Source organism: Cololabis saira, chromosome 22 (assembly GCF_033807715.1).
Source record: "Cololabis saira isolate AMF1-May2022 chromosome 22, fColSai1.1, whole genome shotgun sequence".
NCBI classification, from domain to species: Eukaryota; Metazoa; Chordata; class Actinopteri; order Beloniformes; family Belonidae; genus Cololabis; species Cololabis saira.
In genome coordinates, this window is record NC_084608.1 from 4,446,450 (window position 1) to 4,474,236 (window position 27,787).

At 42.3% G+C, this 27,787-nt stretch overlaps 1 protein-coding gene across 8 annotated transcripts in view; it reads left to right on the plus strand.

Annotated features, from left to right (window-relative positions):
- Nucleotides 1-26,827, plus strand: part of LOC133423533 (receptor-type tyrosine-protein phosphatase mu-like) — a 258,499-nt gene extending 231,672 nt beyond the window's left edge. For all 8 annotated transcript variants that reach the window (XM_061713736.1, XM_061713737.1, XM_061713741.1 and 5 more), the window contains 12 exons: nt 217-253; nt 1,009-1,106; nt 5,247-5,363; nt 6,678-6,832; nt 8,059-8,194; nt 13,781-13,930; nt 15,876-16,049; nt 16,349-16,480; nt 17,398-17,523; nt 19,233-19,396; nt 22,908-23,043; nt 24,300-26,827. In XM_061713736.1, coding sequence (XP_061569720.1) covers nt 217-253; nt 1,009-1,106; nt 5,247-5,363; nt 6,678-6,832; nt 8,059-8,194; nt 13,781-13,930; nt 15,876-16,049; nt 16,349-16,480; nt 17,398-17,523; nt 19,233-19,396; nt 22,908-23,043; nt 24,300-24,353 — 1,479 coding nt within the window. In that variant the 3' untranslated portion in view covers nt 24,354-26,827. The remainder of the gene's footprint in view (nt 1-216; nt 254-1,008; nt 1,107-5,246; nt 5,364-6,677; nt 6,833-8,058; nt 8,195-13,780; nt 13,931-15,875; nt 16,050-16,348; nt 16,481-17,397; nt 17,524-19,232; nt 19,397-22,907; nt 23,044-24,299) is intronic.
- Nucleotides 26,828-27,787: the final 960 nt, after the last annotated feature.

Genomic DNA, 27,787 nt, shown 5'->3' on the forward strand with positions numbered 1-27,787 from the left:
CCCACACCTGTCCTGCAGTTTAGCACAGCTGTCCTGCAGCTGTCCCACACCTGTCCTGCAGTTTAGCACAGCTGTCCTGCAGCTGTCCTGCAACTGTCCCACACCTGTCCTGCAGTTTAGCACAGCTGTCCTGCAGCTGTCCTGCAGTTTAGCACAGCTGTCCCACACCCGTCCTGCTCACCATTTCTTCATCTCTCTGTCTCCTTCTCCTCTCAGGGCTACCACAGACCCAACCACTACATCGCCACTCAAGGTGAGGAACTCCTCATGTCTCATGTTTCAGTTGAAACTCCTCAGCAAAAGGAATCTTGTTTTCTTAGCGTCAGAGTTAAGGATTTTAAAATTTAAAAATGACATTTTTAAATTCCAGCAGACTGCAGTTACCATCATCCAGCAACAGGAGGCGCAACATAACTTAGAGATTCTCTGAACTTTGTGTTTGACATTTTAACACACACACACACACACACACACACACACACACACACACACACACACACACACACACACACACACACACACACACACACACACACACACACACACACACACACACACACACACACACACACACACACACACACACAGACAATCACAGGCAGCTGTCCAGGTAGAAATCCATCCCCTGAACAAACAGACTTTTTGTGTCAACACGTAAGTGTGTGAGCATGCATATGGAGTGTGTGTGCGTGCGTGCGTGCGTGCGTGCGTGCGTGCGTGCGTGCGTGCGTGGCTATGTGTGTGTGTGTTTATGTGTGTGCGTGTGCAGCGAAACACTTGAGGATAGGAATGCATTAGCATGAACTAATTAGTTCGTCAAAACACAGACTGTCAACAGTGATTAAAAGCATTTTCCATGTTTTTGTGTGTGTGCGTTTGTGTGTCTGTTCGTGCTCTTCACTCGAATTAATTAACCAAACCGTTATAAGTCACATTCTGCTCTGGTGTCACCTGCTCTTCTGTGATTAGATATCAAGTTTACCGCGGGTGTGTGTTTGTGTGTGTAAGGTCCTATGCAGGAGACGGTGTACGACTTCTGGAGGATGATTTGGCAGGAGAACACTGCAGCCATCGTCATGGTAACCAACCTGGTGGAGGTGGGACGGGTGAGTCTAAAACAAACACAAACCCTCCGAAGGATTGTTGTGACCATCTGGTTGTTGTTTCTGTCTGATGAAGGTTGGGACTTCATTTCCCAGGGTGCCTCTGTTACATCTCCACTCATTCCTCTGTTTCATCTTTAAACCCCTGACTCACAACAGATATGGATATGAACCTGTTTAACTCAGAGTGATGAGGCACACCCGCAGTGTGTGTGTGTGTAATAGTTTAAACCAGTTTAAGTAAGACTGAGCCGTTCATAACAAAGTTTAAATCTGTTTCAATCAGACTTTACTGTTCATAACACAGTTTAAAGCGGTTTCGATGATTTGGTTATGAAACCGTCCTCTTTTCTTCTTTTGGCCAGTTTGGTCATCACGCTCCAAGTCCAGTGTAGTCCGGTCTGGAGTCCCCGGAGTCCCAGCAAGTCCGAGTCATAAAAGAAACATGATAGTGGCGTCCAGGTCCAGTCCCAATGATTCATCTGTGAGCTATAGAAACTGTCACCAACCCCACCCAGGGTGTGGGTGCTGAAGTCATGGGGGAACTTAAAGGGGATCTATTATGAAAAACATGTTTTTTCTTGCTTTAACATATATAAAGTGGTCTCCCCTCAGTCTGCCAACTCAGAGAAGGAGGAAAACAACCAGATTCTGCAGTGTCTGTACAGCCGCCCGGATGATCCATCCAGTATGATGTGGATCTACGAGCCAATAAGATTCTGCTCCCGTCGTTACGGAACGACAGGAGCGATCCGTGAAACCACGCCCACAACTAACTCCGCCGGCCGGAGCTTCCACCATTTTTTCGTAGCGGTGTATCGTGTCATTCAGGCAGCCAATCAGCACAGAGCCTCATTATCATAGCCCCGCCCACTCAGAATCCTGCATAGATAATGAGGTTAGAGAATGGGAAGATAAAGACATGGTTCAGAGGCTGAATTTCTAATTTATTTAGCAAAAACAATCAAAAGCTTGTTTTTAAGACATTCAAGGCCTGTTTAAAATAGGTATTAGATTCCATAATAGGTCCCCTTTAACACGCACTCAGCATCCCCGGCGGGAATTGAACCAAGGACTTCTACCTTCTATAACTCGTTATGAATACGATCCCCTTATGCCCAAAATTAAAAAATAACATTGCCAGCGTTTTAGAGACATTTTAGGTATGCACTGCCTAAATCATGAAGGTGTGACGGGGCCTGCAGCAGTTATCTCCCATCATCCCCTGAGTGGACGGAGATAAGTAAGAGGAGTAACACGGTCCAGGCGATGATCTTCTCCTCCATGCCACGCTGTCACTCCCTGGAGCTGCTGTCGGGTCTTTATTTAAAAATCCATATCTATTCTTAATGACGCTTGTTTAATAGAGACATAACAGACAGCAGACAGATGGCTAAAACTTAGTATATATTTAATAATCCATATGAAGCCATGAAACTGGGCAGCAGGGAGCTCTTTATTATTTATTAGTAGGAATCAAGTAAAGGCCTCTAGTAAGGATTGAGTTGAGTCCAATCAATTTAGTCACTGGGGAGAAATAAAATATGTCCTTGTTTAAGCCACTGAAATAATATGCATTTAAATCCTGCTGAGATGTTCACGTCTGTGGAATCTCACAAATGTATCCAGTCAGAAATGTGTTGTAGCACACACACACACACACACACACACACACACACACACACACACACACACACACACACACACACACACACACACACACACACACACACACACACACACACACACACACACGTCTTGTGGGGGGTGTATTTCTACCTGGACAGATGCAAACCTGCAAGAATATTCCTGCATAGCTGCAAAAAGCCTTTCTAAGAAAGTAAAAAAGCTCCTTTCAAGAACATTGAAAGAATTCTAGTCATGAACATTTTTCTTTCCACGTTAGCAAAGATATTTTTGCTAAAAATAAAACAATTTTGACTCGAGTTCTGGAATAGTAGGGTTATTTCTGGAGGGGCTGTCTTTGCAGTGCAGTTGGAGAACAAGCTCAGCGTTTTTGTCATTTATTAAGTCTTTTTTTTCTCCTGAAATATGCAACTTCATAGAGTGGGACTTCACAAAGTCACAATGTTTGATATTAACAGGAAAGTAAAAGTTGGAGTTTCTGATGTTTTTTCAAACTTTTGAGTTAATTAAATACATTTTTATGTTTTTTTTTAACTGGGAGATTTGTAAGTTTATAGCATTTTTTTTATTCCATGGAATTTTACCCCCAGCAGACCCTAGACCTCCAGAGATTTAGAGACATCTCTGAGGAGCCCGGTTCAGGCAGCAGTCCTGGAACCTGCTGGCTGTGAATCTGGCCACGTTCACAGTACTGAGCTTTAAACGACATTCCTGGACAGTTCTGCAGCGGCTCTGTTGTGACTAGGGTTGCCACCTTTCAGAAATACAAATAAGGGACGCCCCGATTTCAGCAGCGCAGGCACCAAAAAAAGGGACATCCCCTAAACTTCTAAAATGCATAGAATGTATTTATTCTATATGAAAAAACAAAATACTTTCATGTAAAGTTTAAAGTGCTTTAATAGCATTGAACTTGCATGACTGTACAGACAGCCAATCATACCAGTAACTGAAATACCCTCCTATGCTTGTATGTCGACATCAGCCAAGATGTAGAATATATCTACAGGTGAAGGTCGGAACATTAGAATATGGTGTAAAAGTTAATTTATTTCAATAATTCAACTTAAAAGGTGAAACTAATATATTTGTAGTGGCAAAATCTAAAGATGAGTTTTCCGTCCATTCATTCTTATTTCATTGCCACATGGAAAGGCTTAAGCAGATGTGTCAGACTCTCAGCTGTCCTTTAAATAATCCAAAGAGCGTGTTGATTTTCTGATGCTTAAAATTTAATTATTTGTAAAAATAACAAACTTAAAAAAAAAAGATGAAATAGAGTCCTTGGGTTTTAGCAATAGTTGTCAGAGGGTCCCATTCCCCTGCTGTTCCTGCAGCCGCGCTCAATGACGGTTTCGCCTTTTTTGCGTCATACGTCACATCCACCAACTTCAACTTATCATTACATGCAAAGCAAAATATTCTAAGCTTTTATCATAAAATATTCTAATTTCTTTAGATTTTTTATTTGGGGTTTTCATAAACTGTGAGCCATAATCATCAAAATTATAACAAATAAAGGCTTGAAATATCTCACTTTGCATGTAGTGGGAAATAATATATTTGTTTCACCTTTAGTTGAAGTTTTGCAATATATTCAAATTTTCCAACCTTCACCTGTAGATTATGACATCAATAAATAACAGAGAGCAAACCAACATAAGTTGCTGTCTTTAATTTGTTCATTAATGTTAGTTCGTTGTTCATGTGTGTGTGTGTGTGTGTGTGACGGACGTGCATGGGACAATTGTGAAATACGGAATAAACTGCGTTCCGTATTGTTTCAATACGGAACGCAACTTTTAATTCCCAATTACGTAACAATTCCGTACTTATAGGGATGGGTGGCGACCCTGGTTGTGATCCGTCTCTTATGCCGAACCTCGTTCTCCGTCTGAGCCAGTCATCCTCCTCCCGGTCTCCCGGAGAACAACCTTTAATGTCGTTGTTTCCTCCTCGTTGCAAACTCCGCACACGCCGGCGTGTTTGGGAGGATTTCTGAAGCTCAGACGAGCTCGGCGCCGCTGATGTGAGGCGCTCAGACATTCCGCCTGAAATTGGAGGATTTAACCCGGGATCAAACGCACACACCTGCAGGCGGGCTCGCCGTCCCAGTTCTCATTACCCACAAGGCACCAGGGATCTGCTCCCCCCATCAGCAGAGCCGCAGAGGGGGATTCTGGGATAGAGCTGGCTGATTACCTGCCTCTGTGTTTCCCTGTCACACACACACACACACACACACACACACACACACACACACACACACACACACACACACACACACACACACACCAGCCCCCCCTCGGTCACCTCAGCGGTTGTCGTGGTGATGCCGTGATTAGCTCAGCGGTCAGCAGTCATCAATGAGGACGGGAGGGGGCGGAGCCTCTGAGACTTTTATTTCAGCTGTTTCTCTGTGTTTTGGTTTGTGTTTAATTAATGACTCCATATATTTCTACTTGTGTGTGTGTTTGCGTGCGTGTTTGTGTGCAGGTGAAGTGCTGCAAGTATTGGCCCGACGACACAGAGATCTACGGTGACATGAAGGTGACGCTGATCGAGACGCAGCTGCTCTCCGAGTATGTGATCCGAACGTTTGCCGTAGAGAAGGTAGGTCTGCAGAGCATAGCAGGAATCAGTGCAACTGTCAACAGAAAGTACACCTAATGGGACATGTCAGGTTCAGAAAAAACACTTGTATCACTGAAAACACCCCCCAGTTTATTATCCATGTGTCTTTGCTGGGATGGTATGAAACCATGAGTCCTTTAAGAATCCCAAGGTTGGACTTTGTCCCTCAAAGGTTTTACTATGCGAAAGGAACTGTGGTATTCTATCCCATCTGGAACTAACAAACATATGAACTCTATCCTTCTTTCATAACATTACTAAAGTCAAATAAAGCAGTTGTATGTCTGATGTGAAGGAAAGGACACATCCTGGGTCCCGCACGGTGGTGATGGATGTCAACGTGAGGTCATCCAGGTTTAGCCTGAACCTGAAAAGCTCAGACCCAACAACTTTGGTTCAGTTCAGTTTCTATGTAATAAAGATGTAGAAGTAACACTGACACACATGTAGTAGTCTTGAGGGGACAAACGCACAGGACGTGACCTCATGGTGGGTCAGGTGACACACCTGAACCTGCAGCGTGGGAGTGAGAGGGGCAGGGTAACGGCCCGGTCAGGCGGGGGAGAGGTTTGTCCGTCAAGACTCCTCTCCCTGGCCCTGCCCCTTCTCAACCTTTCCCCGACCCTGAACCTAACCTGGGGCTTGCTGATTGGGCCGGAGCTTCGGGAGCTGCGTGCTGGCCTGCTGTCCCCACCCCCGGTCATCCTGCTGCTGCTTCCACCTGCCTGCCCCCCCCCCCCCCTCTGGTCATCCCGTTACCGCTTCCACCTGCCTGCGGTCCCCACCCCCGGTCATCCCGTTGCTGCTTCCACCTGCCTGCGTCCCCACCCCCGGTCATCCCGTTGCTGCTTCCACCTGCCTGCGGTCCCCACCCCCGGTCATCCCGTTGCTGCTTCCACCTGCCTGCAGTCGCCACCCCCGGTCATCCTGTTGCTGCTTCCACCTGCCTGCTGTGCTGTTGCCGTCCCTGACCCCCAGTCTGGCCCTCGGCAGGAGGGTCCCCCCTTATGATCCTGGTCCTGGTCCAGGTTTCTTCTCTCCTAAAGGGGAGTTTTTCTTGCCACTGTTTGGCTTAAGGCTTTTCTCCCCCTAGGGGAGTTTTTACCTGCCATTGTTTATGTAATAATTCCTCAGGGGTTTATCTTCATGTTCTGGATCTCTGGAAAGCGTCTGGAGACAACTTTTGTTGTATTAGACGCTATATAAATAAAATTGAATTGAATTGAAACACCTGCCCAGGTGAGCTCCTGTCTGCTGCTACTGCTCCTTAACACCAGCTATCTTCCCCATCAGAGAGGCGTGGCCGAGATCAGGGAGATCCGGCAGTTTCACTTCACCGGCTGGCCCGACCACGGCGTCCCGCTCCACGCTACCGGGCTGCTGGGCTTCATCCGCCGCGTCAAGGCCAAGACCCCGCCCACCGCCGGCCCCACCGTGGTCCACTGCAGGTTTCTGGCTTTACTTTTCTTTTATTCATTTAGCACATGTTAAAAAGTCAGTAATACAATTACCATTAAAAAAACAATAGATGCATACTTTTACTTTGGAAAGATGATTCCCCTCCAACTTTCAAGTTTTTTTTGGATCAAATTTCAGTTTTTTTACCATTGGAAAAATTTACTTTTGGAAAAATACAACCGTGGTCATATCTTTCAAGAATTTTGGTCTCCATTATTTTCAAAACTGGAGAACTTTTCCAAGGGAGACCAATGAGTATCTCTGTTTTCGAACTTGTGCGTTGTATGTATGTATGGATATATATAGTTTGATATCGCTGTTGCTGCCATTATTTTTTATTTTTTTTAGATATATTTATTTAATTTTGTTTCCCTTAATGTATGATTTTTTTTTTCTTTTTTTTTTTTCTTTCCCCTGGGCAATTATGGGGAGGGTAGGAATGTGGGTAAAATAGAAATCGTGAATGTGAAAATGTGAATTGTGAAAATTATTGTGAAATAAAAAGATAGCACGGCACGCTCACACAAAGAAAATAAAAAAGTACATATCCAAAAATCTAGAAAAGACAAAGGAAAGAAAGAAAAAACTACAATACTGTATAAAAATAAGGAAAAAAGACACATTTCAGTAAGTAGAAGTACATCATATTGTTAAGCTATTGATGTAGCAAAATATGTTTCACAGATTTTTAAAATAATTCATGAGAAAGTTTGACCAGGTGGGGAGAAAGTGAATTCCATATCTTGGAACCTCTGTAAGAGATCTTACATTGAGATGAAATAGTTAGGCTTTACGGGTTGAATAATTAGGATTTCATTTATAATTATAATTATTAGAAATTCATTGTTCGGGGAAAAGAAATTGTGAAAAAAGTTAGGAAGAGTTTTATTTAAAGAACCATATACAAATTGAGCAATTTGGATGTTATTAATCTGATAGATATTAAAGATCCCAAGTTTACGAAACAAAGAAAACGAGTGACTTCTTAGAGGCGAATGATTCTGCACCCATCGTCTTATTGATTACTAATGTTGACTCAGGAAGTCTGATTGTCCGAGTACACTAACGTGTGTGTGTGTGTGTGTGTGTGTGTGTGTGTGTGTGTGTGTGTGTGTGTGTGTGTGTGTGTGTGTGTGTGTGTGTGTGTGTGTGTGTGTGTGTGTGTGTGTGTGTGTGTGTGTGTGTGTGTGTGTGTGTGTGTGTGTGTGTGCACCAGTGCGGGGGCGGGGCGTACCGGCTGCTTCATCGTGATCGACATCATGCTGGACATGGCTGAGAGGGAGGGCGTGGTCGACATCTACAACTGCGTCCGGGAGCTGAGAGCTCGGAGGGTCAACATGGTCCAAACAGAGGTACCTGAACGCATCACACACACCAGCACATCCAGCAGCGGCCCAACAAACGTGGGACAGAAAAGTACACAGATCAGGGCCAGCCAGCTAAGGCTGCACACTGCAAAAACTCAAAATCTTAACAAGAATATTTGTATTATTTTTAGTTAAAATGTCTCATTTTTAGTCAAAAAATCTCATTACACTTAAAACGAGACTCATCACTGGAAAAAAACAACAATTTTCACCTGTTTCAAGTAGATTTTCACTTAAAATAAGTTTTCTACTTATTTCAAGTGAAAATGTACTTGAAACAGGTGAAAATTGTCAAATAAGTTATTTTTCTGGTAATGACTCTTGTTTTAAGTGTGATGAGATTTTTTTTGACTAAAAATGAGACATTTTAACTAGAAATAAGACAAATATCCTTGGTAAGATTGTGAGTTTTTGCAGTGCACAAGTCCCCGGTGTGGAACAGACATTATTGGGTGGGGCAGAGACAGGTCTGGACTGGGGCAGTTCCTGTCTGAGTTATAACTTTACATGAATTGAGGGAAATCAACACTTGAAGCTGATTCCATGGAAACAGATGTGAAGAGACCAGACCCAGATTAGACTTGGAAATAACAATATACCAGTGATGGAGTTCAGCAGTGACGAGTCAGAGCTTTATAATTAGTTATAAACCTCAGAGTTTCATGTTAAACTGGGTCTAGTAAAACAATGAGAGGAGAACAGGAGTGGAAACTACTTCAGTAACATCCACCACAGACATGATGGTGGCAGTTACAAACCTTTTTCTGGCCTTGTGGACTCAGCTAAATACATGAAGTGGTCAGTTCCTGGCGGTCTCTCACCAGGATTATCAGGTGTTTAGCTGCAGGGTTCCTCTTCCTCTCTGCTTTGTGTGTTTTCCGTTCTTTCAGCCTCTGTTTTGTATTTTTGCTCTTACACTGCAAAAAGTCAAAATCTTACCAGGAATATTTGTCTTATTTCTAGTTAAAATGTCTAATTTTTATTCAAAAAAATCTTAAAACAAGAGTCATTACCAGAAAAATAACTTGTTATTCGACAATTTTCACCTGTTTCAAGTAGATTTTCACTTAAAATAAGTAGAAAAATCTGCCAGTAGAACAAGATTTTTTTGCTTGCAATGAGAAGATAAATATTGTCCCACTGCCAGATTTTTTCAACTTATTTCAAGTGTGAATTTACTTGAAACAGGTGAAAATTGTCAAATAACAAGTTATTTTTCTGGTAATGACTCTTGTTTTAAGTGTAATGAGATTTTTGGACTAGACATTTTAACTAGAAACTAGACACAAAATTCCGTGGAAATTTTGAAGTGCCACGGGACTACTGCCGGATGATTGCGATTTTGATGACATTTCCTATATCAAACCATTCATAAGTTATTGCAGAAAATAGGAACTATCACATATTGACCAATTAGAAGAAGGGGCGGGGCTAATCTGCATTAATGAAGGTCAAGGACTCAATACCGAGTCCAATGACACCACCCATGACTCTCTATGTCCAACCATTCAAAAGTTATTTGAATATCACATATCGGCTAATCAGAAGAAGGGGCGGAGCTAATTTGCACCAATGAAGGTCAAGGACTCAATACCGAGTCCGATGACACCACCCATGACTATGTATGTCAAACCATTCAAAAGATATTGGACTATAACATATCGGCCAATCAGAAGAAGGGGCTGGGCTAATTTGCACCAATGAAGGTCAAGGACTCGATACTGAGTCCTATGACACCACCCATGACTCTGTATGTCAAACTATTCAAAAGATATTGGACTATAAGGGTGCTTTCACACCTGTACCGTTTCAAGCAGTTGTTCCGATACAGGGAACGCTTCCCCCTCAAGATCGGAACATTTGGTATATGTGAACACAGCAATCGCGCTCTGAAACGGTACAAAACAAGCGTTCCGAGATCGCCTAGGAGAGGTGGTCTCGGCCCGATTCCAATCGAGACCTGAAACGGTTCATTTTTTTTATTTGGAGTGAGAACATAATCCACACAGCAACCGAGACAACTCCATTCATTCATTGTGTGTGTGCGGCCGCGGCGCAAGGAGAGGAGTCGGCGCAGCCTCCACCAACTCCTCTCCTGTTGGACGTACGAGATGTCTTCACAGCACGGCACAAATTAAACTTTGTTTGAAATTAAACAATGTTCAATTCGGGCAGGGTTTGCGCAGCCCAAACCCGGCTGCAGCAGGCGCCCTCTCGTCCGCTGCCGGGCTCCGCTCTGCGCCGAGCGCACATAAATGAATGGGTAAAGCCTGATTTATGGTTCCGCGTTAAATCGACGCAGAGCCTACGCCGTACTCTATGCCGTAGGCTCAGGGTTGGTGTAACGCGGAACCATAAATCAACCTAAAGCCAACGGCTGCGGTCTGTGCTGCGCTGAAAGGGGCGTGTTGTTTATCCCGGGGTGCGGAAGAGAAAACTCCTTCCGCGTTCATTTGACCAATCAGAGAGCAGCTGGTTCGCGCATGGAATTTGTTAACAGCTTTGAAACGGTACAGACGTTTGCCTTGTGAACACAAACCCCACGAACGAGAAACGGAACAACTGTATCGATTCAGCCCCTGAATCGGAACAAAACAAACGGGCCACAGGTGTGAAAGCACCCTAACATATCAACCAATCAGAAGAAGGGGCGGGGCTAATTTGTATATATAATATACAAATGTATATATTTATCTATATCATAATAATAATAATATATATCCCATGAACCGGTTCCCAGCAGGACTGGTGATCATCTAAGGTCAAAAGGTCAGGGGTCAGATTTCTCCATTTTCCAGGTTAAAGTATATGAAGTCTGGACTGATTGAGTCATGTGACCAGTTCTGGCTCAGGCAATGACTCAGCAGCTGAGCTCTGGTTGCTAGGGGCAACAAGAACCTCGACATGAGGAAGGTTCCGGGTTGGCTATGAGAAAACCCCAGATTTTGCCTTGTGACAAGTTCTCAAATAACTCCGATTTGTGAGAAAACCATAGCTCCTAGCAGAAAAACAGACATCGTGAGAGACACAGAATCCGGCAGATTCTGACAATCTTAATTTTATTCAGATATTCCTTAAAATGTGTTAGTAACGGCAGTGCGAAAACAAAGTGAGATTTTTTTGAAGAAAACTTTTGATTACATTACAGTGAATGGAGACCGAGGCAGGAATTGGCGCCGCTTTAGCTTTTTATGAATCCCAACACCTATGTCTACATTCTGACCAAAAATGATTTGGTCAGAATGGTTGGTTGGTTTGGCCGTGAGATCAAGTTACAAATAATAACAAATAAAGTTACAAATAAAAAATCAAGTTATTTTTTCACTCTCTCTGCCACTCTAGAAACTGACACCCGCACTCTAAATTTGACAAAAAAGTGATTTCCAGTCCTCGCTTGAGGGCTCATATCTTGAAAAGTGTACATCTTAGGAAAAAACAGTTTCAGATTTGGAGAGAGAAGAGAAGTTTTTCTCTGTTTTGAAGTTTGAATGACATTTCTACGTGCAAGTATGAGAAAGATACGTGACTCAGAAAAAAGGTGAATTTTGGGGTTTTTTGAACCTCCTTCCACCCACAGTGTGACATTCTGCCCCATTCACTTACATGGGAAAATCTCCCCATTAGTTTGAAAATTTGGAAATGTTTTTGCACTTCGTGCAAAAACTATTGGTGCCATCGCTCTGAAAATCCACATGACTGTAGTTAAATTCAGGGCCTACAACTTTCTAAATCGGTTCAGAATTTTTCGAGCAACGGTGTGTGAGTGGTGAGGCCCCAAAGTTCTCCCAATGTGTTCCGGATGGCGCCAAAAGCGCACGTTTTTTTACGTTGCGCAAAAACGTGCACGCCAATTGCTAATAAAAGTCATACCACTCGATTCCTGCTTAAGGCGCACGTTTCTACGTTTTTACTTTTTGCGTTTTCTCAAAGCTGCAGGACTAGTTACGCGCCAAAGTTTATACGGAAGAATAAATAATAAGCCTGAGCCTGAATAATAAGGAAAGGCTCCTCCATTGTGAAGCTCAATGGAGGAGGAGTGCCACGTGGCGCAGCCGTGGCACTAATAAGACAAATATTCCTGGTAAGATTTTGAGTTTTTGCAGTTTGGGGGGGGTTAAATATTGGCTGACTGTCCATTGGGCTCTGATTATTAAAGATGGAAGAAAGTCAGTATCTGCAAAAGCCTTTTAAAATGATAACCATGGGTGACTTCAGCTTTAATCTCACTAGCTTATTAATATATATGTATATACCCCCCCCCCCCCCCCCCCCCCTCCCCATCACTTGGAAGTTGTTAAACCGGTTCTTATCATGAAACAGAACCCAGAGGTGGGACCAACGTTGAAGCCCAGGAGTTTTTGCAATGTAGTTTCCTTTTGTCGGGCTGCATTTAGGTTTGACCACATTTTAAGAGGACATTTATTCCAGTTAGGTCATCACACTCTTATTAAACATTGTACTGATGGCCCTGATCGTCCCATCTTCTTCACATGTTGTGGTTGTTTTGCTGCCGCGATGTCGTCCAGTTCTCACTGACAGGAAGCGACAGACAAAGTCACGGCCTTCATTCACGTTGAATGTCACTCGTCCTCCTTCGCCTCCTCCTCCCCTCGCTGTGTGTCAACATAAATCATTTATGAAGTGGCATTTCACCGGCGCTGCTCCTGTCAATCAAACCTGGAGGGGGGCGACGGCGGAGGGGAGGAGTTTAGTTTAGTTTAGTTTATTGTTTTGCACAGTTTTAAAAATATACAGGAAATATCAAATATAAATACTATAGGTGCAGGAAGAGGCAAAAAACCCAATGGGCTTATTTGAAGCTTCCACCGAAGTTATTAAAATGTCATGTGTTATAAAGAACACAAGATTAACATACAAAAACAAAAAGTATAACTACACAAAAGTGATGGCAAACTAATAATGCAATATATAAAGAATAAAGACAAAAAAATAAGTGTGTGTGAGTGTGCATGGGATATTGTTTTTACAACTTATATTACTTATATTGACTCCTGAGCAAATAAGACGGTACATGTCACTATGAGTGAAACACAAAAAAACAAACATAAAGAACATGGATACATGTACAACCTTACATTGGGAAAACTGTTACAAAACAGCAGTCAAGTTCCTTCAAACGTCTTTTGTAACATTTCAAAGAGGAAGAGTCTTTGCCAAGTGGGAAAAATCATTCCACAATTTAGTCCCTAAATCTCACCGAACATTGACGTCTGCAAGTGAGAAATTTAGGAGGATGAAGATCTGAGGATTGTCCAGTTGAATAAGAATGAACCTGTGAATTTAATTTAAAGTAAGTCTTGAACTGTCCAGGAATATTCCCTTCACTGAATTTGAATTTAGCTTATAAATAAAAACGCATATCTGAAAAATATTATTATTATTATCATAAATGGTAAGAATGTGGAGTTTGTGTAATAAAGGAGTAGATGAAGCGTGTGACTCTGATCGAGTTGCAATCAAACGTTTCTGTAGAACCAGAATTTTGTGAAGATTTGTAGGAAAAGTAAGGAGGAGCACTAATATCTGGCCCGTCCGGCCGTCTGTCCGCAGGAGCAGTATGTCTTCATCCACGACGCCATCCTGGAGGCGTGTCTGTGCGGCGACACGGCGGTGCCCACCAGTCAGCTGCGCTCAGTTTACTACGAGATGAACCGTCTGGATCCACAGACCAACTCGTGTCAGATCAAAGAGGAGTTCAGGGTGACGTTTGCATCCATCACTGCTGTCTCAATGTTTACTTTCAATCACCAATCCATCTGTGTGACCGTCTGATGGTGATAAACCATCCTTAATAAAATCACCCACACTTATACAGGACTGTCTCAGAAAATTAGAATATTGTGATTTTCTGTAATGCAATTCTTAGCAATTCTTATTCTTTTCATCAACTGAAAACTCAAATATCCTATCTCAAAAAATTAGAATATTCTGGGAATCTTAATCTTAAGCTGTAAGACATAATCAGCAATATTAAAATAATAAAAGTCTTGCAATATTTCAGTTGATTTGTAATGAATCCAGAATGTATGACATTTTTGTTTTTTTAATTTCATTACAGAAAATAAAAAACTTTATCACAATATTCTAATTTTCTGAGACAGTCCTGTAGAACAATATTGATTTTTTTTTTTTAAACAACATTTCTGTGATTGATGTGACAGAATTTAGAAAGAGTGAAGTTCACTACCCTCAAAAATAAAGAAAATAGTCAAATATAAAGTGTAGACTAGAATTTTTTAATGTAAATAGTGGATATGAGATTAAAATAGTCCAAAGTCCAGAGAAAAACGGCATCTGTAAATGACCAAAGTACATAGTTTTCATATATGTCAGTATATGAGTCCTGAACGATAATTCATCACAAAATGGTCATGGCTTAATTCACTTTAAAAAGTTATTCATACCTGTATTTTTTTAATAAAGGTATAAAAACACACGACAGTAACGACGTGACAAAATCATGTGTCAGGAAATACCATAGGGAACAAAACTTTATAAACAAGTGTTAAAAATAAGTTCACAACGCTTTTCTTTTATATGACTCCTGGTTTTATAAAACGCAGGATTAATGAGAGAGTTTTTTGAGATTTTCTTCAGACTCAGAAGTTTAAATTCACTTTAGAGGTTTCTGGTACACTGACATCTTCGATTTAGATTTATGAAATAAACTGAACTTGGTTCAGTGTGAAACGTTAAAATGAACCCCAGAACTACGGTGGAACCAGTTCCAGTTCCAATCAGACTGAACCATTCATGAAAAGGTTTAAACCAGTTTAACTCCATTCGTAACTAAGTTTAAACCAGCTTAAATCAGACTCAACTGTTCATAGTAAAAGTTAAACCAGTTTCAATCAGACTGAACCGTTCATAACAAAGTTTTAAACCGGTTTAACTGAGACTGAACTATATGTAACAAAGTTTTAAACCGGTTTAAATGAGACTGAACTATATGTAACAAAGTTTAAATCTGTTTCAATCAGAAAGTACTGTTCATAACACAGTTTAAACTAGTTTAAATCAGACGGAACTGTTCATGGCAAAGTTCAAACAAGTTTAAATCAGACTGAATCGTTCCTAACAAAGTTTTAACCAGTTGAAACCAGTTTAACTCCGACTGAACTGTTCGTAACAAAATTTAAACCAGTTCAACTCCAAGTGAACCGTTCGCAACAAAATTTAAACCAGTTTAACTCACACTGAATCGTTCGTAACATATTTTAAACCAGTATAAAATAGACTGTACTGTTCATAACACAGTTTCAGTACGAATCAGTATCAGTCACAGCTGTCAAATCAGATTGAAGTTGTGTATGTTAGTGCTGATGCTGATGCTGATGCTGATGTTGATGCTGATGCTGATGCTGATGCTGATGCTGATGCTGATGTTGATGCTGATGCTGATGCTGGTGCTGATGCTGATACTGATGTTGATACTGATGCTGATGTTGATGCTGATGCTGATGTTGGTGCTGATGTTCATGCTGATGCTGATGTTCATGCTGATGCTGATGCTGGTGCTGATGCTGGTGCTGGTGCTGATGCTGATGCTGGTGCTGATGCTGATGCTGATGCTGGTGCTGGTGCTGATGCTGATGCTGATGCTGATGCTGGTGCTGATGCTGATGCTGATGATCATGTGCTGCAGACTCTGAACATGGTGACACCGACGCTGCGGGTGGAGGACTGCAGCATCGCCCTGTTGCCTAGGAACCACGAGAAGAACCGCTGCATGGACGTGCTGCCGCCGGACCGCTGCCTGCCCTTCCTCATCACCATCGATGGAGAGAGCTCCAACTACATCAACGCTGCGCTCATGGACGTGAGTGTCCACACACACACACACACACACACACACACACAATGGCCTGGCTCATAAACATGTTAGCGGTCCAAGAGATGACATGTATGATTTTCACACATTCACGCTCAGAAAAGACAAAAACGTGTTTACCTGTATGACATCATTTCCTGTTTTCTGAATAACCATATATGGTCATGTAATTGCTCGGGGGTTTATGTTCTGGGTCTCTGGAAAGCGTCTAGAGACAACATCTGTTGTATTAGACGCTATACAAATAAATTTGAATTGAATTGAATTAGTTTCCATGTCTCCTGCAGAGCTACAAGCAGCCGTCAGCATTCATCGTTACCCAGCATCCTTTGCCAAACACGGTGAAAGACTTCTGGCGTCTGGTCCTCGATTACCACTGTACGTCCATCGTCATGCTGAACGACGTCGACCCCGCACAGGTAAAGCATACACACACAGGTAACACACACATACACACAGGTAATACACACATACACACACACACACACACACACACAGGTAACACAGACACACACAGGTAACACACACATACACACACACACACACACACACAGGTAACATGAGCTGATCATCATTGGCATCGATGAGCTGATCATTGGCATCGATGAGTTGATCATCGACATTGATGAGCTGATCATCATCGGGATCGATGAGCTGTTCATTGGCATCGATGAGCTGATCATCATCGATGAGCTGATCATCATCGATGAGCTGATCATCGACATTGATGAGCTGATCATTGGCATCCCTGAGCTGATCATTGGCATCGATGAGCTGATCATTGGCATCGATGAGCTGATCATCGTCATCGATGAGCTGATCATCGACATCGATGAGCTGATCATTGGCATCGATGAGCTGATCATCGTCATCGATGAGCTGATCATCGACATCGATGAGCTGATCATTGGCATCGATGAGCTGATCATCGTCATCGATGAGCTGATCATTGGCATCGATGAGCTGATCATCGTCATCGATGAGCTGATCATTGGCATTGATGAGCTGATCATCATCGATGAGCTGATCATCGACATCGATGAGCTGATCATTGGCAGGTGTGCAGACCTCCTTATGGGCAGATGTTTTGGTTCAGCTGTGTCATCACATTCCAAGAGGGAAAGACAATCAACAAGCATCAAAGACAAACAAATGTAGACGCACATTGAACAGTAAATATTATAAAACATTGTCCGAACCGTTTGGAGTTCAGCAGTGAGGATGCTGATATACAAGAGGAACTTCCCTAGGAATTTCCCTAAAAATAAGTCAACCTCTGTCATAGATCTTCTCTGATACGAGGATCATTCACTCTGTCCGTCCTTCTGTCCGTCAGCTGTGTCCTCAGTACTGGCCAGAGAATGGGCTCCATCGCCTGGGCTCCCTGCAGGTGGAGTTTGTCTCCGCAGATCTGGAGGAGGACGTCATCAGCCGCATCTTCAGGATTTATAACACAGCCAGGGTGGGTTTCCTTTCCATGCCCTCACCTCCCTTTTCTCCTCCTCTGAGCCTCATGTATTACCTCCCGGTCCCCACAGAGGTCATGCCATGGTTTCTGCAGTTCTGGTGAGAGGTTTTAGTTCACAGTTCTTAGCAGGTGTAGGTTTCTGTTGGTCTGCTAATCTGTCTCCACTGGTTGGTACACATCATCAACCATCACCACTGAGAGCTACAGCATACCCAGGTGGATACGAGCATTTCAACATCCATGTAATAAAATGACCAACGTGGCAGAGAAGTTGGTGCTTTTTGAACAGAAGTCTGGTGGAGAGGTTTTTCAGTCCCCATCGGGGTCATCACTGGTCCTGCTTGCCGGGGATGTGGTTGAAGAGGACCCAGATGTAGGAGAGACAAGGTGGCAGTAGTTCCAGAAACAGTGATTTAAATCCAAAAGCGCTGCTGAGCACGATTCAAAAAACACATGATCATAAATGTGGCAAGGGAGCAAGGGAAAGACGAGACAAGATATACACAGAACGGTTGACAAGACACAGGTTCAGACAATCACGGCAGACGGGAACCAAGGAAGTCAAGACAAAACTGAAAAACAAAGTCATAGTTTCAAAATAGAATAGGAACCTAAACACAAAAACTGTGACATTAACTCAAAGACGTGACAGAATCCACCCTTAAGGAACAGAGCTCAAAGTCACCAAAAACCATAATTTCTGAAAACTCCGCCAAAGTGCAGATTTGCAAAAACTCTGTTTTCACGTTTGCTTGTAAACGGAGGGAAACATTTAGGACATTTAGGCTTCAGAACGTCACATTATGAGACAGAAACGTCACCAACGTCATGAGTGTGACCTGTATTTACAATTTGTTTGGCCACTGTCAATATTTTCTTGTATTTTACCTGTTTTATATTCTAACGTCACACTTAAAAGTAACTCCACTTCTCTGTCACTCCAAACGAAAGACTCTGGTTCATCTTGGAAGTAACTGGAAGTTACTCGTGTCATTTGTTGATGTTTTTTTCCAGGATTCTGATTGGCTAGCACTACTTTATCTTCTCGTTACACTGCCCCCTGTAGGTTTGGCTGCTCATAGCACCTTAACAGATATTTATGCAGGTTCGTGGAAATGATGGTATTTTTCAAAATGTAGAGGGGGAAATATCTGTTTTTGTAAATACCCGGCTATGTATAAACGTGGCCTAACATTAACTCAAAGGCGTGACACTACTCAGTGATGCGGCCACCTGCAGTCTGCACGGCAGCATGTTAACAAAAAAAACACGATTTATACGGACTTAATCTTCCTCATCCTCTGTCCTCAAGTATTCAGAGCATGTTTGGTTCCTGAGTGAAAAGTTCAGCTGTGCTCCTGTTTGATCCAAACTTCCACTTTCTGTCCCGTTTCCCCAAATTTAGATCAGAATGTGTTTGATTTAAACCTCTTCACCTCCCTGTCGGGCTGGGTTTACATTTCACAGTGTTTGATTTGTTGCTCATTTCCTCCATGTGTCTCACCAAATATCAGCTGTGTTTGATCCAGACTGCCGTCTCTACCCGCCCCGCGGTGCCGGGACAGATTTAGCTGTCAGCGTGTTTGATTTACAGCCTTCCTCCTCCTGCCTGCTCACATTTACGTTGGTTTTTTTCTCACTGGCGTTCCGTTGACATGTTTCCTTCTTGATTCCTCCTCTTGGCCCGTCCCTCTGTCCTCCAGCCGCAGGACGGGTACCGGATGGTGCAGCAGTTCCAGTTCCTGGGCTGGCCCATGTACCGCGACACGCCCGTGTCCAAGCGCTCCTTCCTTAAGCTCGTCCACCAGGTGGACAAATGGCAGGAGGAGTACGACGGGGGGGAGGGCCGCACCGTGGTGCACTGCCTGTGAGTACTACACACTACTACACACTACTACACACTACTACACACTACTATACACTAATACACTCTACTACACTCTACTACACACTACTACACATTACTACACACTACTACACACTACTTCACTCTACTACACACTACTACACACTACTACACACTACTACACACTAATACACTCTACTACACTCTACTACACACTACTACACATTACTACACACTACTACACACTACTACACACTACTACACACTACTACACACTACTACACACTACTACACACTACTACACACTAATACACTCTACTACACTCTACTACACACTACTACACATTACTACACACTACTACACACTACTACACACTACTACACACTAATACACTCTACTACACTCTACTACACACTACTACACATTACTACACACTACTACACACTACTACACACTACTACACACTACTACACACTAATACACTCTACTACACTCTACTACACACTACTACACATTACTACACACTACTACACACTACTTCACTCTACTACACACTACTACACATTACTACACACTACTACACACTACTTCACTCTACTACACACTACTACACACTACACACTACTACACACTACTACACACTACACACTACTACACACTACTACACACTACTACACACTACCAGCACTTCACTCTACTGCACACAGTGCGTTTACATGGGGAGTTTAATTCCTCTTTAATTCAGAATTAAAGTTAAATCAAATTTAAAGCAGCACAATGTAACTTTCAGCTTTTGTTGAGTTTGGCGGCTCCTTTGGACAAAAGCGGTAGTGCTTTACCAGTAGTGTGGCAGGGTTCCTACCATGCTCCTCAAAGTTACATAGTGCCAGTGAAGGAGATACAGACCCCTCAGACCATGACAGAGGTTCATTAAACCTGTTGGAAGTTGATGTAACATCACAATGATGATGATGAAATATTAGATTAAGGTGGAAAAGTTACATTGTGCTGCTTTAAAATGAGTAAAAATGACCATGTAAACACCTAATTCCGAATGAAAATGGCCATTCCGAATTAAACTCAATTCCAAAGTAAGTGGCTGGTTTATTCAGATTTTAAATCCGAATAGAATAATTCCAGATCATGTAAACACTCATTCCTCTTTAAATTAATTCCGGTCTTTCTTTCTGCTCGTTCTCTCGCCCGTCTGTCTCCATGATCTTATATTCCTGCTGGGCTGGTTTTACAAACAAAGTTTCAAGATGCAGCAGCAGTAAACGCTGGTCAAGAGCAGAGACCATTTATTTAATAGATAGAAATCATTAAAAGAACAGATGGAAACAGGAAACATCAAAATTGTGAGCTTTTCAAAGTTGTAGCGGCTAAGTTACTGTAGTTTTTCTTCCGGTAGACGTAATTTCCGGTAGACGTAACTAACCTTAAGCGGAATTGGATAAAGCCGATCAAACGTGTTTTCCATGTAAACCTCAATTCAGAATTACTATTTCCATGTAAACTCAAAGGAAAATAGTTGAATTCTGAATCATTTAATTGGGAATAATTAATTCCGAATTAAAAAACATCATGTAACCGTGGCCACAGTCCTGCAAACAGCACTAAACTCTAGTGTAAAGAGTTTCTCTTAGTACTACACAGTACTTTGCACAGTACTATAGTACTATACCAATACTTAAATAGATACAGTAAGTTTTGTAATCTAGTAGTTCAACTGATCCTTTTGCAGTATGTTTGAAAAGGTTTTAGTACCAGAGATGCAACTGTAATACTTGTAGTACTGCAGATGCAAGTGTGTTTTGCTAGTTCTCCAAATGGAGCGGTAATATTTGAAGTACTACTGATGTATCAGCTGTATTTCTAGTACTACTGAAGCAGCGGTAGTATTTTTAGTACTACTAATACAGCTGTAGTATTGTAGGTCCTAGTGATACAGCTGTAATATTTCTGTTGCCGCTGGAGTATTTGTAGTATTACTGATGTATCTGTAATAATAATAATAATCAATTTAATTTATATAGCTGTTTTAAAAGATCTTTGAAGTACTACTAATACAACTGTAGTAGTTGTGATGCCTCTGGAGTATTTGTAGTACTACTGATACAACCAGGGTCGCCAACTGTCCCTTGAAAGACGGAATCGTACTGTATTTATAAACTAAAGTAGCGTCCCATATGGAGCTGAAACGGGAAGCACTTTGTCCCGTTTTACTGTGAGAGTCAGAAAATAGTCATAAAATGCCAATGGAAAATTGAGCTGTTGAGTTCATAAGTTATTGTTTTCTGTTTTACTACAACTGTATCCTACAATCATGGCCTTAGAGGCACAAATATGTTTACAAGTTTTCTGTTTGCACTTTTGTTATTGCACTAAAAATGTGCACTATTGCAGAATGGATGTTCTGCTTTCTTTCTATAGTTTTATATTAATTTATACAATTTTAAGTTAAGCAGGACCGTTTTCTGTTTAAGAAAGATACTTATTTTATTCAGATCATTTTGTTATTTTGTATTAAAATGAATTGATGATAATAATTTGTTTTCCATGTGTTCATGGCATTCAAAAATATGCCTCTAATTCTATTCAGGTTCGAGTCAAATAGTTAAAAAATTGTTTTACTCACAAAAAAAGGGGCTAAAAAAATGAAACACGCCAGGAAGAGTGAAGGCAATCGGGTTGGCCAGCCCTGCAGATGAGGTGTCCCTTATTTATTTTACAGGGAGTTGGCAACCCTAGATACAACTGTAATAGTTGTGATGCCGCTGGAGTATTACCGATGTATCTGTAGTATTTCTTAGAAAAGTCACTGGCAGGGTTCGCGTCTTTGGTAGTGTTTTGTCTCCATCTAGCGGTAAAAGCAGGAACAGCAGGAGCGGCGGGTCGCAGCGGTGTCTTGTTTCCATCTAGTGGTGAAAGGGCGGTATTACGGTTAGATCAACAAACCTTTTGATCCCAGACCAGGGAAATTCACTTGATACTTCACTTTTGACTCAGCTCAAAAACAATACAAAAGTGCAAAGAAAAATAATTTACACAAAAATATACAACATGCCAAAAAAAAGGATATAGGCTATACATAAACACGATATAACAACAAAATGGGGGGTTGTAAAGTTATTACAACTTTACAAGTGACAGTGTCATGAAGAAAAATAAGACGAATTGTTACAGTTTACTTTTGTAATACTGTATTTGACCCAGTCTTTGTACGTTTTGACCGTATAGAAACTTAATTCTTGCCCTTGTAAGAATGAGATGTACCTGCTGTACTCTACTGCCATTACCTTTTAACAACTGGTGCTTTTTATTATTCTACCTCTTTTCTTATCATTTTATTTCATTTTATTTGTTATTTACTGTTTAATTGTGTCTTGCCGCTTTTAATGTTGATGTAAAGCACTTTGAATTACCTTGTGTTGAATTGTGCTATACCGATAAACTTGCCTTGCCTTGTTTTTATGTAGTTGTGGTAGGGCGGTACGATGGTGTGCTGCTAACACTCCTCTCTCCCCTCAGGAACGGCGGGGGGCGCAGCGGTGTGTTCTGCAGCATCAGTATCGTGTGTGAGATGCTGCGACAGCAGCGCTGCGTCGACGTCTTTCACGCCGTGAAGACGCTCAGAAACAACAAACCAAACATGGTGGACCTGCTGGTAAAGCAACAGTTATTCATGGTGTTTATATCAGGGCTGGCAATAGTTTAATCTTTTAGAATGTTTGTGTTTAGAGTTACATTTCTGTCATGTGTGCATGTGTGCTTAAGCTCCTGGACTGTAAAAGACACAACTTCATGTATGTGCAAGGTTCACAATGAGAGACAAGTCCTGCAGCAGGTCCTTTACAGACAGAAACCTTTTCAGGTGATCACCACTTAAAACTAGAACTGGCCAAGTTGTCAACATCCATAGATGGACCATTGTCTGATATATCTGAGGAAAGCTACATTCAAAGTAGGGCTGGAGATCAATTCAAATGTCAAGAATTGATTTGATTCCGATTCTTAAGATTCAGAATTGATTATCAAGATTTGATTCAATCCGATTCTATTCCGATATTGATTTGGGTTAGTGTTATTAAAACTGTTTTTTCAGCTGTTGCATGAATGATATGAATGTAGTTCTGCAACATATTAATACTAGTATTGTATTGAGATTCAGTATTGCAGTACAGTATTCAAGTATTGCAGCTAATGATGCTGTAAGGACCAATCAGCTCCCAGAATGCTGATAGAACTGCTTTCAGAAACATCGTGGGTCAAAATTACCAAACAGATCCAGGGAGGAAACAGAGACGGATTAAATCGGTTTTAGTTTTTCCCATTTATGATAATTTGGTTTTTTAGCATTTTATGCAAATGTAACCCCAAGACAGTATATAAAGTAATGAAATATAGATAATTTATGCAATTATAACTGAAAACTTTAATGTTTTTATACCTTTAAACATATTTAAAAGCAAAAACATTGCACTAGTTGTTCTCGTGTCCAACAAAACATTCCTTTTTTGGGCATAAACAAAAAAATTGGGCCCAGTAAATTGCCGGGGAGCTTGTACGCACTATCTCTGACCTGGGCCTTTTAAATCAAGGCTTAAAACCTATTTATTTACCATGGCTTTTAATACCCAGTAGTGTGGTGACACTTTTTTCTCTTTTTCTTTTATTATATTTATTTTTTGCTCTGTCTTATGATTGTATGTTGTATTTCTGTATGTTTTATTCTGTAAAGCACTTTGGCTCAACTAGAGGTGGCTGTAAAGGGTTATATAAATAAAGTACATTTACATTTACTTGAGCAAAGTGAAGTGTCCAGCATCTAATAATGCCCACACTCCCGGTGTTTGGAGGTTGTTATTTGGGGACCTATTAAAGCTGTGATCCAGTCGCTGACGCTGCGCTCTGTCTCCACAGGAACAGTACAAGTTCTGTTATGAAGTGGCTCTGGAGTATCTCAATTCTGCTTAGCTGGGACCAGGGGCTCCTTCATCACCTCCTCTTCCTCCAGCGGTCTGACGGGGGGAAGAGGACGACGACTACTGACTGAAGGTGGACGGGAAGAGGAGGTCGTTTTTGCACTGCCTTGACTGCGAGCACGGACACTGACAGACTCACAGCGTTTCTCATTTGGTGTCACTTTGTTGTGTTGTTTTTGATTGTTTTGTCGTATCGTTGAGCTAAAGCAAACAAAACTTCTGGCATGTCTTGGAACATTGAGATCAGCGTGCCCATGCACTCCCGCAGCCAAAAGATGTTCCGTTCGACTGTCAGGCTGCACCCGCCCCTGGAAGGGTTTTCAGCTGGTTGATGTTCACATTCAGACAAAGTTTCACAGTAAACGCTGCCATGACGGGTTCCTCCGGTGATGGAGAAAACCTAAAAGCAGAAAGATTCTCTCCAGACAGGACCAATATGTGTTTCCTGTTTGTGTGTTGAAATGGTTAGTTCTGATTCTGAGGAAGACAAAGATTTTCATCGAAATCAGCAACGAAAGGTTTTTTTAAAAAGGTTTCAGCTCCTCAGTTTATCATCTCACATAATAAAAATGTGTCCCAGAACTTTCACTCATGTCAGACATCAAACTATGTGGTCATTAGGAGGTCAAAATGGAAAAAAATTAGGTGTGTGTTGCCATGGAAACCAGAGAAAAATCCTACCAATAGCATATGGTCAAACCCTGGTCTAATATGATTAGGTTTCTCTTTCTCTATGGACCGGTCTAACTCTGGTTATATCCGTCCCTGGCCGGTCTAACTCTGGTTATATCCGTCCCTGGCCGGTCTAACTCTGGTTATATCCGTCCCTGGCCGGTCTAACTCTGGTTATATCCGTTCCTGGCCGGTCATACTCTGGTTATATCAATCCCTGGTCGGTCTAACTCTGGTTATATCCCTCCCTGGCCCGTCTAACTCTGGTTATATCAATCCCTGGTCGGTCTAACTCTGGTTATATCCGTCCCTGGCTGGTCTAACTCTGGTTATATCTGTCCCTGGCCAGTATAACTCTGGTTATATCAATCCCTGGCCGGTCTAACTCTGGTTATATCTGTCCCTGGCCAGTATAACTCTGGTTATATCAATCCCTGGTCGGTCTAACTCTGGTTATATCCGTCCCTGGCTGGTCTAACTCTGGTTATATCAATCTCTGGTCGGTCTAACTCTGGTTATATCAATCCCTGGTCAGTCTAACTCTGGTTATATCAGTCCCTGGCTGGTCTAACTCTGGTTATATCAATCCCTGGTTGGTCTAACTGTGGTTATATCTGTCCCTGGCTGGTCTAACTCTGGTTATATCCGTCCCTGGCCGGTCTAACTCTGGTTATATCCATCTCTGGCCGATCTAACTCTGGTTATATCTGTCCCTGGCCGGTATAACTCTGGTTATATCCATCCCTGGCCGGTCTAACTCTGGTTATATCCATCCCTGGCCGGTCTAACTCTGGTTATATCCATCCCTGGCCGGTCTAACTCTGGTTATATCCATCCCTGGCCGGTCTAACTCTGGTTATATCCATCCCTGGCCGGTCTAACTCTGGTTATATCCGTCCCTGGCCGGTCTAACTCTGGTTATATCCGTCCCTGGCCCGTCTAACTCTGGTTATATCCGTCCCTGGCTGGTCTAACTCTGGTTATATGAGGCCCTGCCGGTCTAAGTCTGGTTATATCCGTCCCTGGCCGACCTAACCGAGGTTATGGATTGGTCTAACTTTACCTTTTGTAACCTTCAGCTCTATTACAGATCGGGTACCAGCAGATGTCAGTTTAAGGAGTTTAAGATGAGGGAACGTTTCCATGGCAGCTGTACAGCCTCAACTTACTGACAGGACTATATAACACCGTATATATATATAACACTCAGGAACATGAGTGGAGATTGTTAAATTTTTCATATTTGTGTTTTATGTATGTCCACAGAGAAAGGTAAAAATGTTTAAAAACATGCAGCTGTTTATGTTACGTGTCACCGTCCGTCAGTCTTCTTCGCTGGTGTTTGTACTGTACTGCTGCAGATTTGAACTAACTGGACGGGGGGGGGGGGGACAGCCCAGGCCTCAGTTTTGACGCTGGTCCCCGTCAGGCTGGGGTCAGCTGCTCACAGGTTTCATTTCAGACTGATACAAAAGGTGAGCTGTTAATAATGTATATAAAGCAGGAGAAAGCAGGAAGAATATTTATTCCCTCAGTTGTTCAGTGTTGTCGCTGTTGTTCTCGTGAAGCACAGAGAGAGACAATCATGATTGATGACATTAATGTTCCACTTGAAGAACCACAGTTCGGGCAGGTTTTTGATGGAATCCTGTCGACACATGGCTCTGGAATGTGTGCTCGTGGTTTTGACTGATCTGTTGGCATATGGCTCTGGTGCTGATGAGAATATTATTGTAATGAAAACTTTTATTTATGTTGTATGATTAAAAAAATACTACAAATAAAAATATACACCCTGCAGCCTGCGTCTGTGGCCTCTATCGTGTGCTGCCCCTTTCTCTTTCTCTTTCTCACAAGCCCTCTCCCATGGAGTTCTCTGTGAGCTATGAAGAAGCCACAGCTCCTATTTTAGCATGAAGAGCTACTAGCTATGAGCCGGCCTTCTCCATTATCGTGACCGAAGAGGCGTCTGTCTAGAGCGCTGCAACAAGTGACCCGTAAACGTTCCGAGCCCCAGATGAGCCGAACCAGGGACCCTGCATGCCTCAACGTGAACGCCTTTGGACCGACCTGGAGCTGAAGGAGGCCCAGCTGCAGAGCCCATGCTGCATCCTCTTATCCACACTAAGATGAGGAGAGCAGGAGAGAGAGAGCTGCTCTTTATCAGGATCACCTGGGTTTATTAGCTTAAAGGAGCATGAGGCTCCTTTTAAGAAATGAGACTCTCTAGCGCCACCCTTCACCACGACGGCCGTCGGGGGTACTGCAGCCAACAGTGAAGCCGGCACGGGAGAACGGGGAGAACGCACATGCAGCGTCATGTGACGTCACATCCGCAGCCCAGCGCGGGAAATTTGGGCCAGAATTGCAGCACATTTTGCAGCACACAGCCTGTTCAAGGCAACGGAGAGATACACTAGAGGGCTCATTCTTTCGCGTCAGCAGCACACAACAGTCATGTGGAAGCAGCAGCGGGATAAGAGATCCTTTAAGTGTGTTTGTTTATTTTATCGTTTGTCTACTGTTGCATCCACGTTGCTGGATCTTGATGATGTGTTCTACCATAACAGAAAACCAAGCCCTTCCTCATTTCCCAGTTGAATGACCAGAGCACACGTGAAATTAGTTTCACATTGTCTCTGTCTGGGAAACATCAGAAGAACTTGGTTTTCTGGTGGAAAAAAGTTATTGTAGTGTCTTGGATTTTACTTTCTTCTCCATTCCTCTCATTCTCTGCTACTAAAACTCGCGGCC